The 19527-nt window shown below is 30.4% G+C and overlaps 2 protein-coding genes across 2 annotated transcripts; one reads left to right on the top strand and one right to left on the bottom strand.

Annotated features, from left to right (window-relative positions):
• Positions 1-9642: 9642 nt before the first annotated feature.
• Positions 9643-15052, top strand: LOC125818361 (P-loop NTPase domain-containing protein LPA1 homolog 2-like). Its single transcript, XM_049497883.1, has 7 exons — positions 9643-9829; positions 10901-11208; positions 11659-11740; positions 12560-12958; positions 13058-13798; positions 13979-14092; positions 14393-15052. The coding sequence occupies exons 1-7, from the start codon at positions 9671-9673 to the stop codon at positions 14789-14791; spliced, it is 2202 nt and encodes a 733-aa protein (XP_049353840.1). The 5' UTR covers positions 9643-9670; the 3' UTR covers positions 14792-15052.
• Positions 15053-17942: 2890 nt separating this feature from the next.
• Positions 17943-19527, bottom strand: LOC125818325 (agamous-like MADS-box protein AGL29). The gene is made up of 2 exons (XM_049497862.1): positions 19515-19527; positions 17943-18484 (listed from the first exon to the last, which is right to left on the bottom strand). The coding sequence occupies exons 1-2, from the start codon at positions 19525-19527 to the stop codon at positions 17943-17945; spliced, it is 555 nt and encodes a 184-aa protein (XP_049353819.1).

Here is a 19527-nt window from a genome sequence, read left to right on the forward strand (position 1 = left end):
TTTGGCTTATGATGTTTGGTGAAAAGAACAATTTGACTATAAATTTTGAACTGAAAATCAAGAGACAGTTCAACAATTATGGAACGTGAAGAGAATCCCACCAATAAGATGGATTAATATAGGGGTTCGCCATAGAGAATGTGACACGATAGGATTCCTATTATAGGAGCAGAGGCGTATTCAAGATTTCGGCTAGATGGGTGCACGATTACGAAGAAATGTATCTTAAATATAAATTTGATCATTTGGCTTTTACGTTCTAAATATGAACCATTAAATTTTAAAAACTATAGATTCAAAATATATAATACTATTAATTTTAAATTTTAATATACACAATTGATTTAATCATATAAAAAATTTACAGTGCTTAATTTTCTAGGAATTTTCAATAGACACTTGAAAATTTTGAAAGATTAAAGGCAAAAATATATTAAAAAAAATTAGTTGAAACGTCAAAAGTGTCACCGATAACCACTTGGAGTGGTGTTACTCAAAAAGACAAGATAGATATAAGATTTAAATTTCTATCCTCAGTTAGAGAGGTGAATCTAATCATCATCGTATTATTATATGATACTTTGAACATGGGTTCACATATTTATATTTAAATATTTTAAAAAAATTATAATACTACTATATATGATTTAGAGAGGAAAGCATGGGTTCACGTGAACCAACGGCACCCCCTCTACATACGCCTCTCGATAGGAGAGTACGTTTCACCGCGTAAGATTATCAAATCGAAAAAGTATCAGAATCATTAATAAAAAACTTTTGTTATATACCGCTCATCTCATTAGACCATATTGTTGTCAAAACTTTTAAAGAAGCTTTTTCATTGCATAGGATTGTCAAATCGAGAAAGATTAAGATCAGATGATAAAACATTTATTATAGAACAACTTTCACATATATCAAACAAAAAAAATCATATTTGTATGCTATAGCAAAATTTGCATAATTGCGCTCTATAGCAAACATATATGTATAATCGCTATACATATACAATTGAAAGCTATGTTTATTTCGCTATACATATATACAAAAAGAAGTAATTGTGTAATTCGTTGGCTCCTCTTCAGATTTGTATAATTTCGCTGGCAGACCATTTGTATAATTTGATGTTAGCCTCTCGTTTGTATAAATCGTTGACAAAAATATTTGTATATAAAAAATCACTCTCTCTTTCGCTTTATACAAACATAAATTATACACTATATTTGTATAATCTGTGTTTGTATAAAACGAGAAAGAGAGAGGCAAAAGAGAACTGGGCAGGGGAATATTTGTATTGTATAATTATAAGTGTATAAGACAAATATATATGTATTTGCATGTGTATATACAATTTTCTTTCACTTTATACAAACATAAATTTTACATTGTATTGTATAATCCGTGTTTGTATAAAACGAGAAAGAGAGAAAGGCAAAAGAGAACTGGGCAGGGGAATATTTTTATTGTATAATTATAAGTGTATAGGACGAATATATATGTATTTGCATGTGTATATACAATTTTCTCTCGCTTTATACTAACAGAAACGCAATTTATACAATTCTGTTGTATAAAGCGAGAGAGGCGAGCACAGAGGGAGAGAGCGATAAAGGGAGAGTGGCGAGCGAGAATTTGGAGGGAGAGAGGCGATTGGCAAACGTTTGCTACGGAGAACAATTAAATCAAACAATAGCTACTCCATTTATTTTGGATTATAAGTTTGTCATTCTCTACAATTATCCCTTTATTATATACCGCTCATCTCACAAAATCATACTATGCTTATTACTTTTAAAAGAGCTTTTTCACCACGTAAGATTGTCAAAATGAGAGAATACATGATAAAGACATTTATTTGTTTGTCGTCCATTCCACTAAAAGGTACAATACTTATTACTTTTAAAGGAGTTTTTTCGCCGCATTAGATTAGATCACGATCAAATTCAAGTCTAGTAAAAATAATTTTGTCTATCACAATCTTACCACATCGTACAATATTTACTTCTAAAAGAGTTTTTCTCGTCACTTGAGATTCTGGATATCAAGTTAAAAATGTGAAATCTAACAAAGTCTCTTTCTATCACCTGTTTCGTGAAATCTTGTAGTGCTTATTCTTGAAAAAAGTTTTTTTCGCTGCGTAAAATTTTCAAATTACAACTATAATTAGATTCACCAAATACAATTTTATCTATCACTCATTTCACGAAACCATTGTGCTTACTTTTGAAAATAATTCTTTTTGCACGTAAAATTCTCAAATCACAACTATAATAGAAGTCTAATTGTATCATTTATCTCACAAAAATATTGATATTTTAGTTGTTATATTTGTTTCCTAAAAGGAATAAAAATATTGTTACTCACAATAACTTTCAAATATTACTGTTTGAATAATTATCATATTGATTTTACTACGACAATTCTTCAAATTAAAATGTAAAGGACACCTTTAAAGATTATTATTTAAATAACTATCACATTTAACTTCACTACGACGATTCTTAAAATTAAAATGTCAAGCACAACTTGAAAGTTTTAAAAATATTTTCGATTTCATTTGACTCGAAAAATCATAAACCTCCAACGAAAGTAAAGTGAAAATTATCAAAGATATATTGAGCCAAGGTAGTAATTGAAGAATCATTAGGATAAAGAAAGAGTCGTAGTATTTTTTTCAAGAAGATAGTAAAATATAAAATACGGAAAAGGGCCTAAAATACCCTCGAACTATTGGAAATGGTACAAAATTACCCTCCTTCCACCTATTGGGTCTCAAATACCCTTCACATCTACCTTTGGGCTCCATATTACCCCTATTTTTAACATTTCTCAATTTAAATCCAATTACTAAATTCATTAATGGCATGACAATCATAATTGGTCACTCTATAATTAACCTAAACTAATTTAAAAATCCACTAATTCCCAAATCAAATCGACCCGCCCCAATCTATTTGACCCATCAACCCCAATCTATTTGACCCATCAGCCCCAAATTAACTGCTAACTTACCCCTTTTCCATCTCTTTTTCCAAGTGCGGCTAACTGTGTTATCACTGTCTTTTTCTCCGGCGAAAATTCAACTATTGGTTCCATTCTTTATTTCTTTTGCTTTATCATTTCATCTCTTTCTATTTTCTATTATCCAAAACCCTAGTTTAGTCTTCTTCTTTTTTCTTGTTTGATAATTTCATACTTTGAATATTGTAATTCTCTGTACTTTTTGCTCACTGAGGAAAAAAAATTCAATTGATTTTTTTGATTTCTTATTGCTTTTAATTATAGCTCAGAATTTTCAGATTGTGTACTTGACCAACTTTTAAGTATGAAATAGGAATGTATAAAGTCCACAAAGATGAGATTTTTTATCATGGAATTTTGTGACTTTTCGATTGTGAATCAAAGTTCTCAAGTTTACCATATTTGTCGAATTATTCAAACAACTTATTTATATTTTATTCCAAAAACGACATATCTAAATTCAATTTCTTATGAGAAAATTATGTTTCTTCCATCAATTTCTCGCAAATTTACGGATACTAATATAGTCAATAAGTCAATTTTTTTTACTCAAGATACATGGTACGTACATTTATTCAGCATGTCTTCAATATTAGCTGAAGAATTCTTGAGTCACTTGCTGCAAAAATAAAAATGCGTCTTGGTATGGAGAGAACTGATGCTTGATGTTTTGATGAAGTCTTAGAGAAATGTGATGTTGATGATCTCCAAATGGGTCTGAAATTCTTCATTTGAGTTGGTCTTCGGGCCGGGTTTTATTTGATTGGGCAGGTTGATTTGACTTGAATGGGTGGAATATTTTAAAATTAATTTAGGTTAATTATAGGGTGACTAATAGATGATTGACACGTTATTAATGAATTTAGTAATTAAATTTAAATTGAGGACTGTTAAAAATAAGGGCAATATGGAGCCCAAAGATAGATGTGAGGGGACTGGGAACCTAAATAAGCCACAAAAACATAAAAGTGACTAAAATAAACCACTACTTTAGGAAGTAACTAAAATAGGCTTAGTGGAAGAAAAAATTTCACTTTATCTAATATTCTAAACGTTTTCCGTTAGTCTCATAACGTGTATATTTTAATATATAACGAAATTATTTTCTACACTTTATAAAATGGAACTATTTCTTACACTTTATAAAGTGGAACTTTTTATTACACTTTTTATAAAGTGGATGGACATTGACCGATAAAGGAGAACGTTGTTGACTAGTCTTAGGCTCCTTCCTAACATAGATTTCAAGTATTGTTAACTTGATTTGATCTATGTAGTCATCTGGAACCCTCAAAAAGTTGGTCAACGATTCGTCATTATAGATAATCCACTCTCCAAAATTTACTTGTCCTTGTGATAAAAATGAAGTAGGGTATTTTACGACTATAATCAAATTATAAATAGTACTGTTTATACTCATTCTTTTATAAATTGATGAGAGAAATTTATGATATCGGACATTAATTGAATATTTAGCATTGTGTTTGGGAGGACAATTATAATAAACGGTATTTCCATCATGTATAATTTCGCCATCCCAATAAATCAAAACTCTAACTTTTGGTTTAGAAGACATTTTTTTTTTGAGATTGAAATGAACAAATATAGAAAGTATGTTGTAGGTGCTACCAGTTAATGTTTGAATGTCCTCCTTAAATAGAGATTGGAGGATTTTTCAGAATAAAAAAATAAAAATACATAGTGTAATAATTTTTTCCGTTTTTATGATATGTCAAATCAATATAATTGTATGACAAACACTGCAAAATAGATAAAAACGTGAAAATATTCCTCTTTGTAAAGTGGAATTTTCTCTTCCACTTTGTAAAGTGTGAGATTTTCTTCCACTTTATAAAGTGTAGAAAATAATTCCGTTATATATTAAAATATACACGTTATAAGACTAACGGAAAACGTTTAGAATATTAGATAAAGTGGAATTTTTTCTTCCACTAAGCCTATTTTAGTTACTTCCTAAAGTAGTGACTTATTTTGGTCACTTTTATGTTTTTGTGGCTTATTTAGGTTTCCAGTCCGATGTGAGGGATATTTGAGGGCTAATAGGTGGAAGGAGGGTAGTTTTGTACCATTTCTAATAGTTTGAGGGTATTTTAGATTCTTTTCCGTATAAAATAAAAGGGTCAATAACTACTCTTTTTATTATTATTTTTATTTTAAAAAAGTATAATTCAAAGTTTGAAGTCGAAAAAAGAATCTTAAATTAATATTTCTAGAAGACTTGACAGTATTTTAAATTGCGTGCCCATTATGGACCCATATTCTTAAATTCTTAATTTGTTAACTTTTTGTAAAGCAAGACTACATCAATTCAACAAATAGTAATTTACGACTATTTATCTTTTTCGGAATACATCAATAACTTTTAAAATTTACTGATAAATTATTATAATTTTTTAATAAATATGTAAATTATATATATTTCATTTGAACATCTTAGTAATACATTATAATAAGTATTTTCATAGATATTTTTTACTTAAATTTTGTAAAAGTTTTGTATGTGTACCCTTAAAACTTATTACGTAGATACGTTATCAATAATCTCAATAAACCATAACATAGTATCCAATTAATGTTGCTATATATATAACTAAAAAAGATGAAATATTTAACATAATAAAATAGAGTAATATTTTGAAATAAAAAAAATAGCAAATATTTCGTAAAATTAATGCAAATCAATAAATTATTGATGCCTCGTCGTTGTTCATATGTACATTTATGTCTTGTTGCTCCATTTTACGTACACGTTTTTGACCCGACAAAATTAGGTACATATATAATAAGATAAATAAATATCTTACCTACTTTAGTACCATATTCTATGGTGTTTTTATTTTATATGGCGATATTTTATATTTTTCGATGATGATAAAAAGTGAAATGAAATTTAAATTTTATGAGCTTTTGAATTTGTTACTAAACTCGTAACTTATTTGAATTTATACGTCATTTGATAGACTTCGAACATATCAAGTGAAATGAAATTATGTAATTTAGTACAAACTATCAAAGAATGTAGTGTAGCGGATGGAGTTGCTCCTTTTCTAACTAGAAGTCTCGAGTTTGAGGCTTGGATAATCTTTGGTAGGGAGCACTTCTCTCTGAATGAGATCCTACGCGACACAAATTTAAAATAGTTGGACTCTAATACAAATATCAAACACGGGATGAAAAATCAAAAAAGAAAAACGAAGGTAACCTTGGATAAAACATATTCACGGATTAATAAAAATGTATAAAAATTGTATTGACTTTGTCATTCTATTGAGTCTCTTTTTGTTGTGGTGGGATTTAATAAAATGATGTCTATGAGTAGTATAAATATAAAAATCCCATTACATTAATGGGGTTTATTGCAAATTGCAAATTAAAAAGAAATTAATTAGTTATAAAGTCGTTATATTAAAACGCCGCGAAGTGGAAATCATTGAAAAATAATTTAAAGTGTATCTAACTTTTGGGTCTTTAATTTGCCACCACCTTTCCTTTTTAGTGGGTGCTAATCTCTTTCTTAATCATGTCAATTAACGTGTGCTCTTTTTTTAATTAATAGTGTTCGAGTCAGTTTTTTGTATTTTAATTATTAGATTAGTATGTTGCCTTCTTATTTATGTTACAATAACAATAACATATTCACCAACAAGGGTTGTGGTGGAGTACTGATAAGAGGTTTCGGGTTCGAGCCCCCTTGGGTACGGAGTCACTTTTGTTAGGGAGCGCTTTACCTCCAATGTGGGACTTCTCGGCGTGAATCCGAATTTAGTCGGGCTCCAATGTGGGTATCGGACACCGGATGGGAAACAAAAAAAAAAACAATAACATATTCAATATAGTTTCATATGTGAAGTTCCAGAAAAATAAAATGTACGCAGACTCTATTTTCTACCTCTGTGAGGTAGATTGATTGTTTATGCTAGATCTACGACTCAAGATTATTTTTTTTAAAAATAAATAAAAAAGAATGTGAGAGTAAAAAGCTAAGATGCGATAAATATGCGTTTCAGACTAAAAATCCTGCTATATCACTAAGAAGTGAAAAAAACACTCAACTATCTATTTCCTTAATTCTCAATCTTTAAACTCTTCTATTTAGGTTATGCATGTTTTGGTAAGCTGAAAATACTTTATATCTTGTCTAATTAATAGGTGCTCCTTAATTTATTTAGTGACATGTGTAACTTTTCTACCCAATTACGGGTATTACATTTATTTAACTGACTACAATTAATTCTAACAAAGAAGCTTAACAATAATTAAATTAGTTAACCTACTAATAATCCAACTAATTAACACATCATGTGCCTCTTAAGTCTTAACATGTTATGTCACTGCACTTTCAATTTGGTAATACCAAAATGTTCCTTACAAAGACTTTTAAAATTTTTACATTTAGTAAAAATATAATTTGGAATTAGCATATGATTAATTATTGATATTCAAGAAAATAGTACAAGTGGATGTAAATAAAATAATTCTTAACAATAACATTTATTACTCTATAATTCTACAAATTATTTTTTTTAAAAATAAAACGTATATAAATTTTATCCCTACTTTTTGCGGAGATATAAAGGTGGCAAAGAAAATAAATGAATAAAAAGGAAATCACTTTTTAAAAATGTATATAAGCAAAAAAAAAAAAAAAAAAGGTTAAAAATAATGATGACGAAATTAACTTAATTTGTCTTGGGACTTGTGTCCTTGACCGATATATCTCTCTGTCTTCCGCTATCTTTAAACCGCCCAAAATCCACAGGCAAAATTAAATGGATTTTTAAATATATTATATTTAGTTTGTTTTTATTATTAAGTAATTAGAAAAAAGAAAGAAAGAAGGTAAATAGTGAGTACAATCGTAACAACAATAAATTTTGTGTAATTCTATAAGTCAAGTCTGAAGAAGGTGAAATATATACAGATTTTATTCTTATTTCATAGAGATAAATAGTTATTTCTGATAGATTTTCGATTTAAAACAAAACATATTCAAACAAAATAATTGATTAAAATATGATCATCCACACAGATAACGTGATATCTATCTTTTCTCAATATCTTTTAAATTGAATATGTTGTACTAGATTTACCTACTGCAATTTACATTTAAAGAGATTATTTTTATTTTTTATTATTATTTTAAATATTTCTCTTCATATTTATTTTTCAAGTCCTTTTCTTGTTCTACTTTTACTTAATTTCTTTTTCAATGTCTTTTTTTGGTTCTATTCTTAATCATGTAAATTGACAATTATACCCCTCTAAAACCATGACAAAAGTTGTTGCTCATATTCAGATCCACCTTTGTCTTTTCTTTTTTTCCCAGAATTTAAAAAACCATTGTTTCTGTGCTTCACACGTGTAAACCTGTTGAAGTGGTCAGTTTCTACTTTCCTCCTCTTAATTTACGTGACACAGTTACTTTCAACGTGACTTCTTCATTATTATTTTATATGCTTATTTGAATTGAGTATTTATTAGAAATAACTTTTCTATCTTCCTAAGATAAAGATAATATTATGTACATATTATCTTTTTTCGTATGTTAAGACTTTTTTCTTTCTATTTTCTCTCGTAGAAATAACATATTTTTATATTCAGTATTCCTCTAAAACATGTGGTCCATTTTCTTCTACTTTCCTCGTCTTGATTTACATAACATTTTTCATTATTTTCAATATAACTTCTTCGTTATTATTTTATATATTTATATTTTTATTTGAATTGAGAATTTATCAAAAATAACTTTTCGATCTTCCTAAAATAAATATTATATTATGTACATTTTTATCTTTTTTCCTATGTTAACACTTTTTTCTTTCTAATCTATCTCGTAGAAATAACATACTTTTATATTCAGTTTATTCAATTTCTCTATTTTACTTTTCTTGATATATTCAAAATTACAAAATTAACAAATAATTTTAATTTTTTAAAACTTATTAAATACTCATTTTTTTTCACAAAGATTAAAAGAATATTCATTTTATTTCTTAAATTTCATGCTCAGATAAATACGTTTACATTAATAGAGACGAAAGGATTTTACTATAAATAGGCAAAGAGGTGGGTACCCACAGCTTTCTGTTCCTTCTCACGTGTGAACACCAACTCATTATCGCTCCGGTATTTTAACCCGACCCGACCCGTAGGATCTTTTTTGTTGTTTTTATTTTATATTTTTACTATAAATAGAGAAGAAAGGGGTAGTCGTGTATGCACTCGTGTTTTGATGCGTGGAGAAAAACCCAGCAAAGTTGTTATGGCGAGATCGCGTTGGAAATTCCTCTCTTCATCTTCATCAATCTCCGGTTTGTTATAACCCTAAACCGCCGCCGCCGCCGCCGCCGTACACCACCGCCGTCGTCGTCATCGCCGATTTTGATATATACAGACGAAAACGACTCCGAATTCATCTTTCCAGGTTCAATTTCATCAATCGTAGTAACCGGCATTATTATTATTATTAGAATTAGAATCGTTTTGTTATAATGTATCTGATTTTGTTGTTGTTTTCTGTAATTGATGATCGATGATGTACGGATGACGATTTAGTATATGCATTGTTTTTTTTTTTTTTTTTGGCTCGGAGATTGAGGTTTTTTTTCGGTTTTGTGATTGTTAGGAAATGGCTACAGAGGTAACGAAACTGTTGTATATAGTGGTAGTAGATGATGAGGAGGTGGAGGAGAAGAGAGATCAAGGGAAAGACTCTTTTAGATATACGCGTTCTGTTCTGCAGAGTACTCTGCAACTTATGGGATGTAAACCTCGACATGCGTTTAAGGTGATTTTGTTTTCTCGGTTTGGTGATTTATGTGGTATTTATTTTGAGAATGTGCAGTCTTTATGATCTGATTTATGCTCTTCGTTTCAATTTGTTTTGTTTGTCTGGTTTGGTCAGGTTTTAAACGGAAGATGTGTAGAATGTATCAAAATGTTTTAAAACAGATTAAAGAGTTGCCAGGAAAGTAAAAAGTAATTCTTTTTGAAATAGATTAAAAAGGAGTATATGTCAAATAATTTGAAACGGATGGAGTACTGTTTTTGGTTTTGTATTTGGAATGTTTTTCGTTCCTTACTGTTTAACTTGCTCATTCATAATTGTTAGTCTCACTAATTGATTATGGTAAAAGTATTGTTGGGATGTTAACAATTTTTCCTTTGTTCTGTGAGCTGCCAATATCAAACTGATCAGTTATGAAAAGGAAGTCTAATCAAGTATATATCTGGTCTATCTATTGTTTTTTTAAAAAAGGTTGAAGCTTGAAAGTTAGATTAATGACTATCTTGGTAAAGTCGAGTTTTTTCCCCTAAAAATTGTGTTCTGCCAGTGAATGAAATTAATGCCTTCTTGTTTTAAAGCTCATGTGTAATGTGTTATTTTAAAATTATATGCTTGAGAATTGGATCAGCCATAAATGCTGCCAAGAAACTCATTCTTGCCTATCCTTAAAAGCAGAATTTTAATGAGATTTGAGATTCCTTTTTAGTAGATACAAAAATTCTGTGTTCATATAATGCTGTGAGGTTATTGTCGGATCCTCTCAAGATTTGTGCTTTTTTTGGAGGATTAAACGTGTGTGCGCTGTCATTTTTGGAGGATCTGAGCAACGTAATTTTTTTTGTATCCTTCTTAAAGGACATTAAGTCTCACTTGGGATTCTGCTTTTACGGATTGGCAAGAATGGTTGTTTTTACCCTGCTGATGAGAGTTCGCTTTTATAAGATTCGACTAGTCCATTGTTTGATGTTCTTGAGAGGATTCTTTTGCATTGTGACTTCCAAATTCTTCTAGAACATATAAATTTTAGGCTCTTTAATTACTATATCTTTTTTTGTTTGTTTGCATGAACAGATAAGCAGAACAGTTTTTGACAAAATGAGAAGTGAATGTATGGGTGATAAGTTGGTTTCAGCAGATAGAGCACAACTGGGACAGGATAACTCTAAAGGACTTCATCATAGAGAGTCCAGTACCTTTATGAATGCATTCATGGATAAAGGGAACAATCAAAGTGAGAGCAGCATACCTTTTGAGTTGTACAAAAGGCGCACGACAGTCATTGTCAAGAGAGGGACTTTCCTAGATGTTGTTTGTGATGCTTTAACCGAATACAAGTATATGGGCCCCAACCAGAGGGCTGATTTAATTTTAGCTTGCAGGTGAGGTTCTGCTGTCTCTCCCTTGGTATTACGAGGTGTGTTTCACTGTTCGTACCCCCACTGAAAATAAAAAAATATCACACCTATTTATAAAACGACACGGGGAGCGCATGGGAATTCTTGTTTTGTAGCACATCCTTCTCCCCTAACTTATATGGTGATGTTTTTATTAGTATGCAGCCACTTAGAAAAGAAACCAATCTTTTCTGAGATATTGGTCATTCTTTAGCCTAATCTGGAAAAAGTTTTAGCTGAAATCTCCAAGTTGTAAGAGAAGCAAAATAGAAGTTTCCATTTTAAGTCACTTCTTAAGTTAGGGGAATAATGGCCCTATTAATTCGTCTGTCCATGGTGATTGATATAGGAAGCTGATGATGTGCTCATTTTGCTGATATTTTTCTTCAGTGTACCTTGTTCTGTATTTTTCACAGAGTTGTTGCTATGTTTCAGGATCCGAGAAAGAAAAGAATCTGTAACTGTTCTATTGTGTGGGACTAGTGGCTGTGGCAAATCTACATTGTCTGCTTTGCTGGTATAAGTTCTCTCATAGCCTTGGCTGTTGTACTAACCTCCTAATTTTTCATGTCATAATCCCTCAGTCCCATTTAATTGACTCTTGATATTAATCTGGCGTATGTCCTATACCAAGTGACGATGGAAGAAAATATTAATGTACTAATTGAAAAGTTAGTTTGATCTGTTACAAGCAAAAGATGCAAAAAAAGCTACAAAGCTCGTGGGGCTTTGAAGTGACCAGTAAAAAGTGAAATGCCGTGCAGTTTTTTAATTGAAGTGCATAATTTATGGGAAAATAAAAAATTCCATATACGAAGTTGAAGTGCATAATTTATGAAAATCAAACAATACCAAACATGTATGTAATATTGTACTATGATAATCAAATTGCTAACAAAATAATTGATTTCAGTTTCTGAGATACAATAATGCCGATATTAGTCCAACTACTGTAAGTTGTGATCCAAAGAACCATTTGTCTTTTGTTAGGTTTATTTTGCAGTAATTCTTTGAAGCAAACGACTTCACCCATGAAGCCATAATCCCTAGCTTCTCATTGCTTTAAGCGGTAAAGCAATCACTTTTAGTAACATGGAGTTTGATAGAGAAAATATCATATCAAAGGTTCAAATTTGATTTGGTTTAAATGAATTTGAACCTATGTGAGAAAACTCAATAAAATAAGTAAAATATCTTTGGTGGAATGATCTCAAAAAATTATAAATTGGGACGTGAGGCGTGTATTATTGTGGTATGTTAAATCTCCTGAAATGGAAGATTGCCGTGTATATTGGGACATGAGATGTATGATTTTCTTCTCCATTTATCTTCACAGGGAAGCAGGTTGGGTATAACGACTGTGGTGTCCACTGACTCCATTCGACATATGATGAGGAGTTTTGTAGATGAAAAGCAAAACCCTTTACTTTGGGCTTCAACCTACCATGCAGGGGAATATTTGGATCCTGTAGCTGTTTCTGAAGCTAAAGCGAAGAAAAGGGCGAAGAAGTTAGCTGGAATTTCAACCCCACCAATACAAAAAGAAGGTGTAAAATCTCCACCTGTGCGGATTTCAAATGCTGTTGATTTGATTAGTTCCAGAGAAATGGCAGTTGAAGGATTTAAGGCACAGAGTGAGATGGTAATTGATAGTCTTGATAGGCTAATAACTGCATGGGAAGACCGGAAAGAATCAGTCGTTGTGGAGGGTGTTCATTTGAGCCTTAATTTTGTGGTAATAATTAATTTTAAATATTGCATATTTTGCTTTTTACCTGGAGGGACTTTCTTGTGTGGTGGCTAAGTTGGAGCCGATTTTTTCTTATACCTGCAGATGGGACTAATGAAGAAGCATCCGTCAGTCATACCTTTTATGGTTTACATTGCAAATGAGGAAAAACATTTAGAAAGGTTTGCAGTACGTGCGAAGTACATGACTCTTGATCCTGCTAAAAACAAGTATGTTAAATATATTCGAAACATCCGGACAATACAAGAATATCTCTGTAACAGAGCTGACAAGCATTTGGTGCCAAAGATTAACAACACCAACGTAGATAAAAGTGTGGCAGCCATTCATGCCACTGTCTTCGGTTGCCTACGGAGGCGTGATGCAGGGGAGCAACTGTATGATCCAGTCACAAATACGGTTGTCGTCATTGATGAGGAATACAGAAACCAGTGTGCTGCCAATTGTGTGAGCTCTAAGGGAATGTTTCAACTGATTCAAAGAAAAGGTTCTTCTAGGCACTTGATGGCTCTTCTGAACAATGATGGATCAGTAGCAAAAGCTTGGCCAGTTTACACCTTGGGCAATGATGGCAAGCCTATTATGGATCACTCCGCTGCGAGTGGAATAGGGACCCCTATGTATGGACCACTGCAGATTGGCAAGGCTGAACCTATTAATCTGCAATTTGGCCATTTTGGGATCAGTGCTTGGCCCAGTGATGTTGGTGGTACCAGTCATGCTAGTAGTGTAGATGAATCGAGGGGTGAGCTGACGGACAATGGCAGCAGGTACTATTCCTCTTGCTGCAGCTCACCAAGGTTGCCTGAAGCACATGCAAAAGAGGTATGCCTAGAAGTTCTGATGGGTTTCCATAAACTAAATGTATAATGCACACTTTTCTCTGTATTAGCCTTTGGTTTATGGAGTTTGGAGGTCGTATATATTTCTTTACTTATTTACTTGTGTCTTCCATTTAGTTCCATAAGTTCTTTGATGCATTCCCATTTTTCACGATAATTACAGCTCAAAGAGGAACAATCAGTGCATGGTAGTGATGACGAAGAGGTTGATGAACCACTTGAAAGAGACAGTGACGAGGATCTTAGTGATGATGGTTCCAAACGAGTTGATGAGGAGGTATGTTGAATGATTTATATACTTGATGTCATCAGGAAGCTGCTACATATCGTTGGAAGTATGTCATTTCTAGATGATTAGGTCTTAACTAATTATTAAGATCATACATTTTGGTTTGTTTAGTGAATATGCGACTGTATTCAAATCCTCTTTCTTGCCTAACCATCATACTTGTCGTGCCAAGTTCCATTGAATTAATTTGAAGCCCATGTTTCATTGATTTTCAACTAGCAACTGGGGATTTAACGCTAATTTTTTGTTGTTGTTTAATAATCAACCTCTTTGCTGCTATGCACACAGGAAGGCTCAGTGGATGAGGAATCTACTAAATCAGATGAGGAGTATGATGATCTTGCCATGCTAGATATTCAAGAAGATGGTTATATGACTGATGTTAATGAAGAAATATACAATAAGTCGGAGTTGAGTACTAAGGTTGTACCTGTTTCAGGGGACCAGCTAACTGAAGGTTTCGAGACGTATAGGAAGAGCATCGACCAATCTTTCAGAAGTAAGAGTGCTGTAATTTTGGAGCTACCGCTCGGGAACTACACTTCTTTTCTCAAAGAGAAGAACGAGAAGAGAGTCCCAACCTCTGGCAACATTCGAGTAAAGAAACGTTCTAACAGCATTCCAACCTTGGGGAAGCATGGGGCATTGATAAATGGTTCCACCATCCCGGAAGGAATGTCTAGGTAACAGCGTAGGTTTGTTTTATTGTTTCCTTTTGTGCAGTTGAAGCATGGTTTCTTGCTTCCCTTGTGGCCTTCTTTCTTTCGTCTTTGACTTTGCGTAGAACCTGTCTTTGTTTTTAGCTCTGTGAAACTACCGGAAAGAGGTATTACCTCTGTGTATAGAAAGTGCATCTGCATAAATTATGCCAGAGAATGCCTGTTTATTATGTGTTGTTTACTTTGTCCAGTACGCTGAAAAACTTCTTTTCATCTAACAGGTTAAGAAAATATGTTAACCAGCCATCATTATGCATTTTACGTAGATTTTATAGCTTACTATGGTCAGATCTTCGATGGCATAACAATTCTCTCACACTAATATAGGTCTGTCGTCGTTGTAAATTCTCGAATTTACGTTCATTTTCATATGAAGTTCCATTACTGTCATTATTTATGACACTTCCAACGTAGTTATTGAGTATTCCATCTCAATAACTTGAAATGAATGCTTCACTCCAACCCCTGGCAGCCACTATTTGATATATGAGACCTTAAATGATTTGCTGCTGTTCTCAATTATGCATTTCCTTTTCCTAACTGCTTGGACATACTTTATTTTAAGTCTAGGGTCTATCGGAAACGACCTCACGAGAAAAGGGCAAGGTTTGCATAGATTTTATCATCTTCAAACCCCACTTATAGGGACTTACATGGAGTTTGCTGTTGTTGAGACCTTCAATGATTGTATTGTATATGAGATTGTACACAAGAACTAATGTGGTTCGATCTTTTTCTAGATCACATGTATAGTTGGAGTTTAGTACACCAGACTCTGTGTATACCTAACAATTCTTACACTAGACCCAATTGGGTTTTATTAAAAATTCAATGTAAAAGGGGTACATAAGTATCAAAATAAAGATAAAATTGATTGTGTCAATTTGATATTTTGGTATTATTGTCAGAAAGAAGAGCATTCGAGTTATTCATGAAAAATAAAATTTATCTTTAGAGGGAAAGTTCCATCTATCTCAATAAAGTATAGGAATAATTTCTTTAATAAACGGATGTAGGTAAAGGAGCACCATAGAGTTCATTTTATTAAAATGAGATCATATGTACTTTTAAGTTATTTGACAAGATTTTATTTCTATTATTCCTTTTTTTATAATTATTGTGCTTTAAACACTTACATATCAAATTTAATATTAATGAATAACAAATTATCACAAACAAAAATAGTTTAGGATAGTTTCAATGGCCAACTCAGAATTGAATCTAAAGCCAAATTTGAGAGAGAAACCCCTAAATTATTTTCTTAAAATAATCTTCATATATTTGTTAATTTAAAGTCTAGTTTTTTAGCTTTCTTAAATGTGAAGTCATTAATTGTTTTTTTATAATCGATTTGTTTTAGCAATTTTTTTTTCAATAGGTATAATTAATTTAATACATTTAATCTCTCTTGAAACATTGTTGATCTTAAATAAGATTTTATCAATGTTAGTTTTTTCTAAATCTTATTTGGTTAAATTAACAGATAGGAAACAATTAACATTATTCTATTAATAATATATGTATTTGAAAAAGAATTAAGTCTAATTGGTTATTACTTGTTTATTGAAGAACAAGTAATTACTTGATTTTTCTTTCTCTTTTTTGAAAAATCAGATTGATTCTAAATTAAATAAATTCTAATAATTACTAATATAAAATCATTATAACTTATAAAATAAAAATATCAACAATAACAATATATAAGAAAAAAAATACAAAACAAAGGTAGAATATTAATTATACCTAGCTCAAAACTTGATAGCTCAAAATGCACTCCTTCAATACAATTGTTGCTTTGTAACTCGTAAGCAATAATAACTTAACAGTTGAGTTTATAGGGAAAAAAATCAATATTGAGACAAAAAAATAAATCTATGAAGTAAGGTAAGTAATATAATATAAAGAAAGTAAATCTAAGAAGTAAGGTAAGTAATTTAATATAAAGAAGGTAAATCTAAGAAGTAAGTCAAGTAATAATATATAAAAAGGTGAATCTAAGAAGTAAGGTAAGTAATAATATCAGCTCATATTATTTGTTTCCATAATATAATAAGGAAACAAAGTAACTATTTCATTTTCCATGTAAGGTAACAAATTCCATTTTCCACCAATTGTCCCCACACATTAAATAAAAATTATTGTATTTGCTCTCAAAATATTTTTTCAAATAGTTAACTAAGGTCCTTATAGGCTTTAGGATATAATTTTTTTATCGTCGTTGAGAAATTTTTGGAGCTACAAAATCTTGAATTTTCAATTTTGTATTAAATTTTTTCTTTTTTCCCTTTACATTAGATTTTGGCAGAATAAGAGTTCAAACATGAAAATTGATGAATATTTTTTTTTTTGTGGTACTATCAATGATTGTATAGAGTATCCGGGGCTTAAAGCGAAAGTGAAGAGCCTTAATATTTTTTTTTTCATCATATATACTTTTATTAAAAAATCTACTTTTCTATTTTTTTTAGATGCGAAGTCTAATTAGTTACTGTTTTATAATTGATTTGCTTATAAAAATGATTTGAATCTATTGCTAATAATATTGAAATTTAATGTTTATAATAAAGTAATATTATTTAGTTTGTATCATACATTAATATGTTTAGAACGTGAATTATGAATGTCACAATCCAAATATTTATTTATATTTTTTTCTGATTAACGAGAATATATAATGACTATACATATTTTGAAGTATAATTTTTGTGTGCATTTACTTTAGGTGTAGAAGTAATTAATTTGGACGTTCTTCAAATTGTTAAATATACAAACATCTAAGAATAAAAAAAAAAGTATTAAAGACAAAGTGTAGAAAATTAAATAAATTAATTAATAATCAGGTGGTTAAACTAAAAGTAAGATACAAAATTTGTTGTACTAATTTATAATGTATCATATTAGTGTATGAGAGTGTTTTAAAGTTATTTGACAAGATTTTATTTCTGTTATTCCTTTTTTTATAACTATTCTGCTTTAAACACTTACATATCAAATTTAATATTAATGAATAACAAATTACAACATACCAAACAAAAAACATGTTTATTTTATTTCATAAAAAGCATAATACAAATTTAACAAAATTTAAATAGTTTAACATTGAAATAGAACGAAAATTTTTATTTAGGAGCCAAGGCATCTCCGAATGTACTATAGGGAAATGGCATGTTACACTCCTTTAGTTGGATAGCTATGCATTCCGTTTCCAGGAATTTGATTTCAATAGTTTCGATCAATTGTTGATACTGCATAGAATTCAAATTTTCATATGAATGTCCTGTGGCGTCAAGCCTTTTCTTGCGTTTCTCCTCCTCTTCAAGCTTTCTATTAATCTCGATTAGCTCCAAACCCACCTTTCTAATAGCATTTTTATGATGTACAGTGAGGGAGTTAGTGTTATCAATGTTTGTTGGAGGATTCACCTCCATAAACTTATCCATAATTGAATTGACACATGGATATCCAATTGAGTATACGGTAGATTTGTTGTCATCAGGGGAAAAAATCACCATAGCACTTGGACTATCACAAAGTGCGGAGAGCTCAGTTTCTTTCTTAAAAAGGCCAGTACGCCTTTTAGAGAATGTCACACTCTTTTTCTTTTTATTTTGTATCTTCTCGATACGAATTTTTTTGCGGCCAGACCTTGCCATGATTAAACCTGATATAAGAAAGTAAAATTTTGTAATGTTGGTTCTCAATATCAAAACGTATAAATAGTGATGAAAATGAACTAGAATAACACACAAACAAAAATAGTTTAGGTTAGTTCCAAGGGCCAACTAAGAGTTGAATCTAAAGCCAAATTTTAGAGAAAAGCCCTAAATTATTTTCTTAAGAAAATCTTCATATATATTTTTAATTTAAAGTCTAGTTTTTTAGTTGTCTTAAATGTGAAGTCATTTTTTTTGTAATCCATTTGTTTTAGTAAATTTTTTTCAATAGAAAATATAATTAATTCAATACATTCAATCTCTCTTGAAACCTTGTTGATCTTAAATAAGATTTTATCAATGTTAGTTTTTTCAAAAACTCATTTTGGTTAAATTAACAGATAGTACAATTAACATTATTCTATTAATAATATGTGTATTTGAAAAGTAATTAAGTCTAATTGGTTATTACTCGTTTATTAAAGAACAAGTAATCACTTGCTCTTTCTTTCTCTTTTTGAAAAATCAGATTGATTCTAAATCAAAAAAAATTCTAAGAATTACTAATATAAAAATATTATACTTGTAAAATAAAAATATCAACAATAATAATATATAAGAAAAACATACAAAACAAAGGTAGAATATTAATCATACCTAGCTCAAAACTTGATAACTCAGAATGCACTCCTTCAATATAATAGTTGATTTGTAACTTGTAAACAATAATAACTTAACAGTTGAATTTATAGGGAAAAAAACAACATTGAGACAAAAAGCAAATCTAAGAAGTAAGGTAAGTAATATAATATAAAGAAAGTAAATCGAAGAAGTAAGGTAAGTAATTTAATATAAAGAAAGTATATCTAAGAAGTAAGGTAAGTAATTTAATATAAAAAAAGTGAATTTAAGAAGTAAGGTAAGTAGTAATACCATCTCATAATATTTGTTTCCATGATATAATAAGGAAACAAATTAACTATTCTATTTTCTATGTAAGGTAACAAATCCCAAAAGCTTTATTCCATTTCCACCAACTGTCCCCACACAT

The sequence above is a fragment of the Solanum verrucosum genome, unplaced genomic scaffold, assembly GCF_900185275.1.
Source record: "Solanum verrucosum unplaced genomic scaffold, falcon-dt-bn FXZP01000253.1, whole genome shotgun sequence".
In the NCBI taxonomy this organism is placed as follows: domain Eukaryota; kingdom Viridiplantae; phylum Streptophyta; class Magnoliopsida; order Solanales; family Solanaceae; genus Solanum; species Solanum verrucosum.

Coding starts and splice junctions, on each gene's coding strand:
- LOC125818361 (XM_049497883.1), top strand. CDS start 9,671: ATGGCTACAGAGGTAACGAAACTGTTGTATATAGTGGTAGTAGATGAT. Junction 9,830..10,900: donor AACCTCGACATGCGTTTAAG/GTGATTTTGTTT, acceptor TTGCATGAACAG/ATAAGCAGAACAGTTTTTGA. Junction 14,093..14,392: donor CCAAACGAGTTGATGAGGAG/GTATGTTGAATG, acceptor CTATGCACACAG/GAAGGCTCAGTGGATGAGGA.